Source organism: Oncorhynchus mykiss, chromosome 10 (genome assembly GCF_057628025.1).
Source record: "Oncorhynchus mykiss isolate SJ-2025 chromosome 10, ASM5762802v1, whole genome shotgun sequence".
NCBI classification, from domain to species: domain Eukaryota; kingdom Metazoa; phylum Chordata; class Actinopteri; order Salmoniformes; family Salmonidae; genus Oncorhynchus; species Oncorhynchus mykiss.
The window spans coordinates 3,864,548-3,877,703 of record NC_143031.1 but is presented as its reverse complement, the minus strand read 5'-3'; the positions used below and the strand labels follow the sequence as shown (position 1 = coordinate 3,877,703).

Sequence of the window (13,156 nt, the reverse complement as noted above, 5' to 3'; positions counted from 1 at the left end):
TTGGGTTCCAGGTAGAACTCTTTTTTTGGTTCCAGGTAGAACTCTTTTTTGGTTCCAGGTAGAACTCTTTTGGGTTCCAGATAGAACCCTCTGTGGAAATCATTCTACCTTGAACCAAAAAGGGTTATTCTATGGGGACAGGGTTAGAGGTCAGTAAGGGTTAGAGGTTAGTAAGGGTTAGAGGTCAGTAAGGGTTAGAGGTTAGTAAGGGTTAGAGGTTAGTAGGGGTTAGAGGTTAGTAAGGGTTAGAGGTCAGTAAGGGTTAGAGGTTAGTAAGGGTTAGAGGTTAGTAAGGGTTAGAGGTTAGTAGGGGTTAGAGGTTAGTAGGGGTTAGAGGTTAGTAAGGGTTAGAGGTTAGTAAGGGTTAGAGGTCAGTAAGGGTTAGAGGTTAGTAAGGGTTAGAGGTTAGTAGGGGTTAGAGGTCAGTAAGGGTTAGAGGTCAGTAAGGGTTTGAGGTTAGTAAGGGGTAGAGGTTAGTAAGGGTTAGAGGTCAGTAAGGGTTAGAGGTTAGTAAGGGTTAGAGGTTAGTAAGGGTTAGAGGTTAGTAAGGGTTAGAGGTTAGTAAGGGTTAGAGGTTAGTAAGGGTTAGAGGTTAGTAAGGGTTAGAGGTCAGTAAGGGTTAGAGGTCAGTAAGGGTTAGAGGTTAGTAAGGGTTAGAGGTTAGTAAGGGTTAGAGGTTAGTAAGGGTTAGAGGTTAGTAAGGGTTAGAGGTCAGTAAGGGTTAGAGGTTAGTAGGGTTAGAGGTTAGTAAGGGTTAGAGGTTAGTAAGGGTTAGAGGTTAGTAAGGGTTAGAGGTCAGTAAGGGTTAGAGGTTAGTAAGGGTTAGAGGTCAGTAAGGGTTATAGGTTAGTAGGGGTTAGAGGTTAGTAGGGGTAGAGGTTAGTAAGGGTTAGAGGTTAGTAAGGGTTAGAGGTTAGTAAGGGTTAGAGGTTAGTAAGGGTTAGAGGTTAGTAAGGGTTAGAGGTTAGTAAGTGTTAGGGTTAGTAAGGGTTAGAGGTTAGTAAGGGTTAGAGGTTAGTAAGGGTTAGAGGTCAGTAAGGGTTAGAGGTTAGTAAGGGTTAGAGGTTAGTAAGGGTTAGAGGTTAGTAAGGGTTAGAGGTTAGTAAGGGTTAGAGGTCAGTAAGGGTTAGAGGTCAGTAAGGGTTAGAGGTCAGTAAGGGTTAGAGGTTAGTAAGGGTTAGAGGTTAGTAAGGGTTAGAGGTTAGTAAGGGTTAGAGGTCAGTAAGGGTTAGAGGTCAGTAAGGGTTAGAGTTCAGTAAGGGTTAGAGTTCAGTAAGGGTTAGAGGTCAGTAAGGGTTAGAGGTCAGTAAGGGTTAGAGGTCAGTAAGGGTTAGAGGTTAGTAAGGGTTAGAGGTTAGTAAGGGTTAGAGGTTAGTAAGGGTTAGAGGTTAGTAAGGGTTAGAGGTCAGTAAGGGTTAGAGGTCAGTAAGGGTTAGAGGTTAGTAAGGGTTAGAGGTTAGTAAGGGTTAGAGGTTAGTAAGGGTTAGAGGTCAGTAAGGGTTAGAGGTTAGTAAGGGTTAGAGGTCAGTAAGGGTTAGAGGTCAGTAAGGGTTAGAGGTCAGTAAGGGTTAGAGGTTAGTAAGGGTTAGAGGTCAGTAAGGGTTAGAGGTCAGTAAGGGTTAGAGGTCAGTAAGGGTTAGAGGTCAGTAAGGGTTAGAGGTCAGTAAGGGTTAGAGGTTAGTAAGGGTTAGAGGTTAGTAAGGGTTAGAGGTTAGTAAGTGTTAGGGTTAGTAAGGGTTAGAGGTTAGTAAGGGTTAGAGGTTAGTAAGGGTTAGAGGTCAGTAAGGGTTAGAGGTCAGTAAGGGTTAGAGGTTAGTAAGGGTTAGAGGTCAGTAAGGGTTAGAGGTCAGTAAGGGTTAGAGGTTAGTAAGGGTTAGAGGTCAGTAAGGGTTAGAGGTTAGTAAGGGTTAGAGGTCAGTAAGGGTTAGAGGTCAGTAAGGGTTAGAGGTTAGTAAGGGTTAGAGGTCAGTAAGGGTTAGAGGTTAGTAAGGGTTAGAGGTCAGTAAGGGTTAGAGGTCAGTAAGGGTTAGAGGTTAGTAAGGGTTAGAGGTCAGTAAGGGTTAGAGGTCAGTAAGGGTTAGAGGTTAGTAAGGGTTAGAGGTCAGTAAGGGTTAGAGGTCAGTAAGGGTTAGAGGTTAGTAAGGGTTAGAGGTTAGTAAGGGTTAGAGGTTAGTAAGGGTTAGGGTTAGAGGTCAGTAAGGGTTAGAGGTTAGTAAGGGTTAGAGGTTAGTAAGGGTTAGAGGTTAGTAAGGGTTAGAGGTTAGTAAGGGTTAGGGTTAGAGGTCAGTAAGGGTTAGAGGTTAGTAAGGGTTAGAGGTTAGTAAGGGTTAGAGGTTAGTAAGGGTTAGAGGTCAGTAAGGGTTAGAGGTCAGTAAGGGTTAGAGGTTAGTAAGGGTTAGAGTTCAGTAAGGGTTAGAGATCAGTAAGGGTTAGAGGTTAGTAAGGGTTAGATGTTAGTAAGGGTTAGAGGTCAGTAAGGGTTAGAGGTCAGTAAGGGTTAGAGGTCAGTAAGGGTTAGAGATCAGTAAGGGTTAGAGGTTAGTAAGGGTTAGAGGTTAGTAAGGGTTAGAGGTCAGTAAGGGTTAGAGGTCAGTAAGGGTTAGAGATCAGTAAGGGTTAGAGGTTAGTAAGGGTTAGAGGTTAGTAAGGGTTAGAGGTCAGTAAGGGTTAGAGATCAGTAGGGGTTAGAGGTCAGTAAGGGTTAGAGGTTAGTAAGGGTTAGAGGTTAGTAAGGGTTAGAGGTTAGTAAGGGTTAGAGGTTAGTAAGGGTTAGAGGTCAGTAAGGGTTAGAGATCAGTAGGGGTTAGAGGTTAGTAAGGGTTAGAGGTTAGTAAGGGTTAGAGGTTAGTAAGGGTTAGAGGTCAGTAAGGGTTAGAGGTCAGTAAGGGTTAGAGATCAGTAAGGGTTAGAGGTTAGTAAGGGTTAGAGGTTAGTAAGGGTTAGAGGTCAGTAAGGGTTAGAGGTCAGTAAGGGTTAGAGGTTAGTAAGGGTTAGAGGTCAGTAAGGGTTAGAGGTCAGTAAGTGTTAGAGGTCAGTAAGGGTTAGAGGTCAGTAAGGGTTAGAGGTCAGTAAGGGTTAGAGGTCAGTAAGGGTTAGAGGTTAGATAGCACCTTTCGGGACAGCCTGAAGAACCCTTTTATCTAAGAGTAGTAGTTAATCTACCGTTTGCAACCTGTCATTTGCAAAACAATAAAAACCAGTGTTCCTTAATTGGAATCGGGAAGCATTGTGATCTACATTGTCTGTGTGTTTTATCAACTTCTTAGGGCCAAATCCTAATTGTGTTGAAAAGGAGCTGGAACTTTCAAACAACACACATATATATATATATATATACATATGAGCTATTCTTACAGAAGTCAAGTCAGGACTCAGTCCTCTGTGTCCCTTAGAAGTCAGTGGTCGTATAATATTGGTGAGTGTGTGTAGCTTTGTTAGTGAGTGTGTGTAGCTTTGTTAGTGAGTGTGTGTTGCTTTAATCTGTGTGTGTGTGTGTGTGTGTGGTTTGTGTATTGCAGTGTCTATTGTGAGGTGGAGCAGTGTGTGCTGCGCAGCGGGTTGACTCCTCCTGAGCTCAAGCCCTTTAGCTCTCTGGCAGGCTTCCAGACAGCCCCCCGCGATGCAGGACAGTGTCTTAGGCAAGGACACCTTAACCCTGACCACTACCTACGACCTTTAACCCCCAGACGCTACCTCTATAACCCCTGAAACAGCCATGATATAAAGGACTATATATAGCATGTTGTGATCCTAGATGGGATTTTAACCTCTAACCCTTACTAACCTCTAACCCCTTCTAACCTCTAACCCCTACTAACCTCTAACCCTTACTAACCTCTAACCCTTACTAACCTCTAACCCTTACTAACCTCTAACCCCTACTAACCTCTAACCCTTACTAACCTCTAACCCTTACTAACCTCTAACCCTTACTAACCCTAACCCTTACTAACCTCTAACCCTTACTAACCTCTAACCCCTACTAACCTCTAACCCTTACTAAACTCTAACCCTAACCCTTACTAACCTCTAACCCCTTCTAACCTCTAACCCCTACTAACCTCTAACCCCTACTAACCTCTAACCCTTACTAACCTCTAACCCTTACTAACCTCTAACCCTTACTAACCTCTAACCCTTACTAACCTCTAACCCTTACTAACCCTAACCCTTACTAACCTCTAACCCCTACTAACCTCTAACCCCTACTAACCTCTAACCCTTACTAACCTCTAACCCTTACTAACCTCTACCCCTAACCCGTACTAACCTCTAACCCTTACTAACCTCTACCCCTAACCCGTACTAACCTCTAACCCTTACTAACCTCTACCCCTAACCCGTACTAACCTCTAACCCTAACCCGTACTAACCTCTAACCCTTACTAACCTCTACCCCTAACCCGTACTAACCTCTAACCCTTACTAACCTCTACCCCTAACCCGTACTAACCTCTAACCCTAACCCGTACTAACCCTTACTAACCTCTGACCCTTACTAACCTCTTACCCTTACTAACCTCTAACCCTTACTAACCTCTAACCCTAACCCTTACTAACCTCTGACCCTTACTAACCTCTAACCCTTACTAACCTCTAACCCTAACCCTTACTAACCTCTGACCCTTACTAACCTCTAACCCTTACTAACCTCTAACCCTAACCCTTACTAACCTCTGACCCTTACTAACCTCTAACCCTTACTAACCTCTAACCCTAACCCTTACTAACCTCTGACCCTTACTAACCTCTAACCCTTACTAACCTCTAACCCTAACCCTTACTAACCTCTGACCCTTACTAACCTCTAACCCTTACTAACCTCTAACCCTAACCCTTACTAACCTTAACCCTTACTAACCCTAACCCTTACTAACCCTGAACCCTGAACACTAACCCTGAACCCTGAACATTAACCCTGAACCCTGTACATGAACCCTGAACCCTGTACACAAACCATGTACACGAACCCTGAACACGAACCCTGAACCCTGAACACTAACCCTGAACCCTGAACATTAACCCTGAACCCTGTACATGAACCCTGAACCCTGTACACGAACCTTGAACACTGAACATGAACCCTGAACCCTGTATACGATCCCTGAACACTTACCCTGAACACTAACCCTGAACTCTGTACATGAACCCTGTACACTAACCCTGAACACTAACCCTGAACACAAACCCTGAACACTAACCCTGAACCCTAAACAATATACATGAACCCTGTTCATGAACCCTGAACATGAACCCTGAACCCTGTACATGAACCCTGTTCACGAGCCTTGAACACTAACCCTGTACACTAACACTGAACCGTAAACCCTGAACCCTAAACCCTAACACTGAACCCTGAAGTACTAGGCTTAAACTTCACCTCCCTGTCTCTATATCTCTATATTTCTATCTACAGAAGTTTGGACACATCTACTCATTCAAGGGTTTTTCTTTATTTGTACTATTTTATACATTTTGAACAATGGTGAAGACCAGCCACATGAGGAATGCTTTTCCAACAGTCTGGAAGGAGTTCCCACATATGCTGAGTATTTGTTGGCTGCTTTTCTTTCACTTTGTGGTCCAACTCATCCCAAACCATCTCAAGTGGTTTGAGGTCGGCTGATTGTAGAGAACAGCTCATCTGATGCAGCACTCCATCATTCTTCTTCTTGGTCAAATAGCCCGTAAACATCCTGGAGGTGTGTTGGGTCATTGTCCTGTTGAAAAACAAATTATAGTTCCACTAAGCGCAAACCAGATGGGATGGCTTATCGCTGCAGAATGCTGTGGTAACCATGCTAGTTAAGTGTGCCTTGAATTCTAAATAAATCACAGACAGTCACTAGCAAAGCACCATCACACCTCCTCCTCCATGCTTCACGGTGGGAACCACACATGCTGATATCATCCGTTCACCTACTCTCCATCTCACAGACACGGCGGTTAGAACCAAAGGTCTCTAATTTGGACTCATCAGACTAAAGAACAGATTTCCACTGCTCGTGTTTCTTGGCCCAAGCAAGTCTCTTCTTCTTATTGGTGTCCTTTAGTAGTGGTTTATTTGCAACAATTTGATCATGAAGGCCTGATTCACGCAGTCTCCTCTGAACAGTTGATGTTGAGGTGTGTCTGTTACTTGAACTCTATGAAGCATTTATTTGGGCTGCAATTTCTGAGGCTGGTGACTCTAATGAACTTATCCTCTGCAGCAGAGGTAACTCTGGGTTTTCCTTTCCTGTGGCGGTCCTCATGAGAGCCAGTTTCATCATAGCTCTTGATGGTTTTTTGCGACTGTACTTGAAGAAACGTTCAAAATTCATCAAGTCTTAAAGTAATGATGGACTGTCATTTCTCTTTGCTTATTTGAGCTGTTCTTACCATAATATGGACTTGGTATTTTACCAAATAGGACTATCTTCTGTATACCACCCTTACGTTGTCACAACACAACTGATTGGCTCAAACGCATTAAGAAGGAAATAAATTCCACAAATTCATTTTTAACAAGGCACACCTGTTAATTGAAATGCATTCCAGGTGACTGACTACCTCATGAAGCTGGTTGAGAGAATGCCAAGATTGTGCAAAGCTGTCATCAAGGCAAATGGTGGCTACTTTGAAGAATCTAAAATATATATATATATTTTGATTTGCATAACACTTTTTGGGTTACCACATGATTCCATGTGTGATATTTAATAGTTTTTATGTCTTCACTATTATTCTACGATGTAGAAAATAGGTTTAAAAAATAAAGAAAAACCCTTGAATGAGTAGGTGTTCTAGAACCCTGGAATGAGTAGGTGTTCTAGAACCCTGGAATGAGTAAGTGTTCTAGAACCCTGGAATGAGTAGGTGTTCTAGAACCCTGGAATGAGTAGGTGTTCTAGAACCCTGGAATGAGTAGATGTGTCCAAACTTTGACCGGTACTGTATATAGGCTTTTATATGCTAGGCTAACTTGCTGCTTCTTATTGCTCTTGCCTAGCGTATTTTCTATAGTAACTAATTTACACACACACACACAAATGTCTGCTTGCCTGAGTGCTAGCCTTTCAATCCCATATCGACCCCCAGCACACTAAAACAACCTATAGGTTTGCATTCCATCTTTTTTGGGCAAAGCGAGCATCAAACAGCCTAATTTGTACTAACCCTGTCATAACCCTGTCATAACCTTGTACTAACCCTGTCATAACCCCGTCATAAGGCCTGTCATAAGGCCTGTCATAACCCCTGTCATAACCCCTGTCATTACCCCTGTCATTACCCCGTCATAACCCTGTCATAACCCCTGTCATAACCCCTGTCATAACCCCTGTCATAACCCCTGTCATTACCCCTGTCATTACCCTGTCATAACCCTGCCATAACCCCTGTCATAACCCCTGTCATAACCCCTGCCATAACCCCTGTCATAACCCCTGTCATAACCCCTGTCATAACCCATGTCATAACAATGTCATAACCCCTGTCATAACCCCTGTCATAACCCCTGTCATTACACTGTCATAACCCCTGTCATAACTCCTGTCATAACCCCTGTCATAAGGCCTGTCGTAACCCCTGTCATAAGGCCTGTCGTAACCCCTGTCATAAGGCCTGTCATAACTCTGTCATAACTCTGTTAAAACCCTGTCATAGCCCTGTCATAACCCTGTCATAAGGCCTGTCATAACGTCCAGACTGAGTCTCTTCTACTGGTCAACTGATTGTCTGTCTCCTCTACCTATATCCTTCCTCGCCATCCCTCCCCTCTACTCTCCATCCCTCTCCCTCTCTCCTCTCCATCTCTCCTCCCCCTTTCCTCTCATCTCCCTCCCTTCTCCCTCTCCTCTCTCCTCTCTCCTCCCTCTCTCCTCTCCCTCCTTCCTCTCCTCCCCTCCCCCCTCTCCTCGCCCCCCCCCTCTCTCCTCCCCTCCCCTCTCTCCTCGCCCCCCCCCCCTTTCCCCTCTACAGTATCACCACTAAGTTGGAGCGTGCCCTGGAGAAGGTGGCTCCCCTCCTGAGGGAGATCTTTGTGGACTTTGCTCCGTTCCTCTCTAGGACCCTGTTGGGTAGCCACGGCCAGGAGCTGCTCATTGAAGGTACAGGTGCTGTACACGTCTTTATCTTCTAACCCGACGTCTCTATGTGAGTCCCCCATCCACTGTCCAGTCCTCACCGTGCTGCTGTCACCACTCACCGCTGTGGCTGGGAGTGTGTGTTTTGCGTGTGTGTTGCGTGTGTGTTGCGTGTGTGTGTGTGTGTGTGTGAGAGAGAGAGAGAGATTAAGAGTGTGTGTGTGTGTGTGTGAGAGAGAGAGAGAGATTAAGAGTATGTGTGTGTGTGTGTGAGAGACACAGAGAGATACAGTGTGTGTGTTTCTCTTGGCTGGCTACCTTACCCATCAGGTATGATCCATGATAATACTCTGGAAAAACCAGACAGTATAAAGTGCTTCCTACTGCAGTCCTATAATATTAATGATGTAGTACATTCTCCTGTACACCCCGGTATTACAGTCTAGTTGTATTTAATACACCCTGGTATTACAGTCTAGTTGTATTGATACACCCTGGTATTACAGTCTAGTTGTATTTAATACACCCTGGTATTACAGTCTAGTTGTATTTAATACACCCTGGTATTACAGTCTAGTTGTATTGATACACCCTGGTATTATAGTCTAGTTGTATTTAATACACCCTGGTATTACAGTCTAGTTGTATTTAATACACCCTGGTATTACAGTCTAGTTGTATTGATACACCCTGGTATTACAGTCTAGTTGTATTGATACACCCTGGTATTACAGTCTAGTTGTATTTAATACACCCTGGTATTACAGTCTAGTTGTATTTAATACACCTTGGTATTACAGTGGATACAGTCTAGTTGTATTTAATACACCCTGGTATTACAGTCTAGTTGTATTTAATACACCCTGGTATTACAGTCTAGTTGTATTGATACACCCTGATATTACAGTCTAGTTGTATTTAATACACCCTGGTATTACAGTCTAGTTGTATTTAATAGACCCTGGTTTTACAGTCTAGTTGTATTTAATACACCCTGATATTACAGTCTAGTTGTATTGATACACCCTGGTATTACAGTCTAGTTGTATTTAATACACCCTGGTATTACAGTCTAGTTGTATTTAATACACCCTGGTATTACAGTCTAGTTGTATTTAATACACCCTGGTATTACAGTCTAGTTGTATTGATACACCCTGGTATTACAGTCTAGTTGTATTTAATACACCCTGGTATTACAGTCTAGTTGTATTTAATACACCCTGGTATTACAGTCTAGTTGTATTTAATACACCCTGGTATTACAGTGTAGTTGTATTGATACACCCTGGTATTACAGTCTAGTTGTATTTAATACACCCTGGTATTACAGTCTAGTTGTATTTAATACACCCTGGTATTACAGTGGATACAGTCTAGTTGTATTTAATACACCCTGGTATTACAGTCTAGTTGTATTTAATACACCCTGGTATTACAGTCTAGTTGTATTTAATACACCCTGGTATTACAGTCTAGTTGTATTTAATACACCCTGGTATTACAGTCTAGTTGTATTGATACACCCTGGTATTACAGTCTAGTTGTATTTAATACACCCTGGTATTACAGTCTAGTTGTATTGATACACCCTGGTATTACAGTCTAGTTGTATTTAATACACCCTGGTATTACAGTGGATACAGTCTAGTTGTATTTAATACACCCTGGTATTACAGTCTAGTTGTATTTAATACACCCTGGTATTACAGTCTAGTTGTATTTAATACACCCTGGTATTACAGTCTAGTTGTATTTAATACACCCTGTTATTACAGTCTAGTTGTGTTTAATACACCCTGGTATTACAGTCTAGTTGTATTTAATACACCCTGGTATTACATTCTAGTTGTATTTAATACACCCTGGTATTACAGTCTAGTTGTATTTAATAGACCCTGGTATTACAGTCTAGTTGTATTTAATACACCCTGGTATTACATTCTAGTTGTATTTAAACCACCCTGGTTTTACAGTCTAGTTGTATTGATACACCCTGGTATTACAGTCTAGTTGTATTTAATACACCCTGGTATTACAGTCTAGTTGTATTTAATACACCCTGGTATTACAGTCTAGTTGTATTTAATACACCCTGGTATTACAGTCTAGTTGTATTGATACACCCTGGTATTACAGTCTAGTTGTATTTAATACACCCTGGTATTACAGTCTAGTTGTATTTAATACACCCTGGTATTACAGTCTAGTTGTATTTAATACACCCTGGTATTACAGTGTAGTTGTATTGATACACCCTGGTATTACAGTCTAGTTGTATTTAATACACCCTGGTATTACAGTCTAGTTGTATTTAATACACCCTGGTATTACAGTGGATACAGTCTAGTTGTATTTAATACACCCTGGTATTACAGTCTAGTTGTATTTAATACACCCTGGTATTACAGTCTAGTTGTATTTAATACACCCTGGTATTACAGTCTAGTTGTATTTAATACACCCTGGTATTACAGTCTAGTTGTATTGATACACCCTGGTATTACAGTCTAGTTGTATTTAATACACCCTGGTATTACAGTCTAGTTGTATTGATACACCCTGGTATTACAGTCTAGTTGTATTTAATACACCCTGGTATTACAGTGGATACAGTCTAGTTGTATTTAATACACCCTGGTATTACAGTCTAGTTGTATTTAATACACCCTGGTATTACAGTCTAGTTGTATTTAATACACCCTGGTATTACAGTCTAGTTGTATTTAATACACCCTGTTATTACAGTCTAGTTGTGTTTAATACACCCTGGTATTACAGTCTAGTTGTATTTAATACACCCTGGTATTACATTCTAGTTGTATTTAATACACCCTGGTATTACAGTCTAGTTGTATTTAATAGACCCTGGTATTACAGTCTAGTTGTATTTAATACACCCTGGTATTACAGTCTAGTTGTATTTAATACACCCTGTTATTACAGTCTAGTTGTGTTTAATACACCCTGGTATTACAGTCTAGTTGTATTTAATACACCCTGGTATTACATTCTAGTTGTGTTTAATACACCCTGGTATTACAGTCTAGTTGTATTTAAAACACCCTGGTATTACAGTCTAGTTGTATTTATTACACCCTGGTATTACAATCTAGTTGTATTTAATACACCTTGGTATTACAGTGGATACAGTCTAGTTGTATTTAATACACCCTGGTATTACAGTCTAGTTGTATTTAATACACCCTGGTTTTACAGTCTAGTTGTATTTAATACACCCTGGTATTACAGTCTAGTTGTATTTAATACACCCTGGTATTACAGTCTAGTTGTATTTAATACACCCTGGTATTACAGTCTAGTTGTATTTAATACACCCTGGTATTACAGTCTAGTTGTATTTAATACACCCTGGTATTACAGTCTAGTTGTATTTAATACACCCTGTTATTACAGTCTAGTTGTATTGATACACCCTGGTATTACAGTCTAGTTGTATTTAATACACCCTGGTATTACAGTCTAGTTGTATTTAATACACCCTGGTATTACAGTCTAGTTGTATTGATACACCCTGGTATTACAGTCTAGTTGTATTTAATACACCCTGGTATTACAGTCTAGTTGTATTTAATACACCCTGGTATTACAGTCTAGTTGTATTTAATACACCCTGGTATTACAGTCTAGTTGTATTTAATACACCCTGGTATTACAGTCTAGTTGTATTTAATACACCCTGGTATTACAGTCTAGTTGTATTTAATACACCCTGGTATTACAGTCTAGTTGTATTTAATACACCCTGGTATTACAGTCTAGTTGTATTGATACACCCTGGTATTACAGTCTAGTTGTATTTAATACACCCTGGTATTACAGTCTAATTGTATTTAATACACCCTGGTATTACAGTGGATACAGTCTAGTTGTATTTAATACACCCTGGTATTACAGTCTAGTTGTATTTAATACACCCTGGTATTACAGTCTAGTTGTATTTAATACACCCTGGTATTACAGTCTAGTTGTATTTAATACACCCTGGTATTACAGTCTAGTTGTATTGATACACCCTGGTATTACAGTCTAGTTGTATTTAATACACCCTGGTATTACAGTCTAGTTGTATTGATACACCCTGGTATTACAGTCTAGTTGTATTTAATACACCCTGGTATTACAGTGGATACAGTCTAGTTGTATTTAATACACCCTGGTATTACAGTCTAGTTGTATTTAATACACCCTGGTATTACAGTCTAGTTGTATTTAATACACCCTGGTATTACAGTCTAGTTGTATTTAATACACCCTGTTATTACAGTCTAGTTGTGTTTAATACACCCTGGTATTACAGTCTAGTTGTATTTAATACACCCTGGTATTACATTCTAGTTGTATTTAATACACCCTGGTATTACAGTCTAGTTGTATTTAATAGACCCTGGTATTACAGTCTAGTTGTATTTAATACACCCTGGTATTACATTCTAGTTGTATTTAAAACACCCTGGTTTTACAGTCTAGTTGTATTTAATACACCCTGGTATTACAATCTAGTTGTATTTAATACACCTTGGTATTACAGTGGATACAGTCTAGTTGTATTTAATACACCCTGGTATTACAGTCTAGTTGTATTTAATACACCCTGGTGTTACAGTCTAGTTGTATTTAATACACCCTGGTATTACAGTCTAGTTGTATTTAATACACCCTGGTATTAGAGTCTAGTTGTATTTAATACACCCTGGTATTACATTCTAGGTGTATTTAATACACCCTGGTATTATAGTCTAGTTGTATTGATACACCCTGGTATTACAGTCTAGTTGTATTTAATACACCCTGGTATTACAGTCTAGTTGTATTTAATACACCCTGGTATTACAGTCTAGTTGTATTTAATACACCCTGGTATTACAGTCTAGTTGTATTTAATACACCCTGGTATTACAGTCTAGTTGTATTTAATACACCCTGTTATTACAGTCTAGTTGTATTGATACACCCTGGTATTACAGTCTAGTTGTATTTAATACACCCTGGTATTACAGTCTAGTTGTATTTAATACACCCTGGTATTACAGTCTAGTTGTATTGATACACCCTGGTATTACAGTCTA

General features: G+C 40.7%; 1 protein-coding gene across 3 annotated transcripts in view; it reads left to right on the top strand.

Annotated features, from left to right (window-relative positions):
• The window catches only part of LOC110534825 (neurobeachin), a 315,108-nt gene that overhangs the window by 240,298 nt on the left and 61,654 nt on the right, over window positions 1-13,156 (top strand). For all 3 annotated transcript variants that reach the window (XM_090188780.1, XM_090188779.1, XM_090188778.1), the window contains 2 exons: window positions 3,519-3,638; window positions 7,963-8,090. In XM_090188780.1, the coding sequence (XP_090044906.1) occupies window positions 3,519-3,638; window positions 7,963-8,090 (248 nt within the window). The remainder of the gene's footprint in view (window positions 1-3,518; window positions 3,639-7,962; window positions 8,091-13,156) is intronic.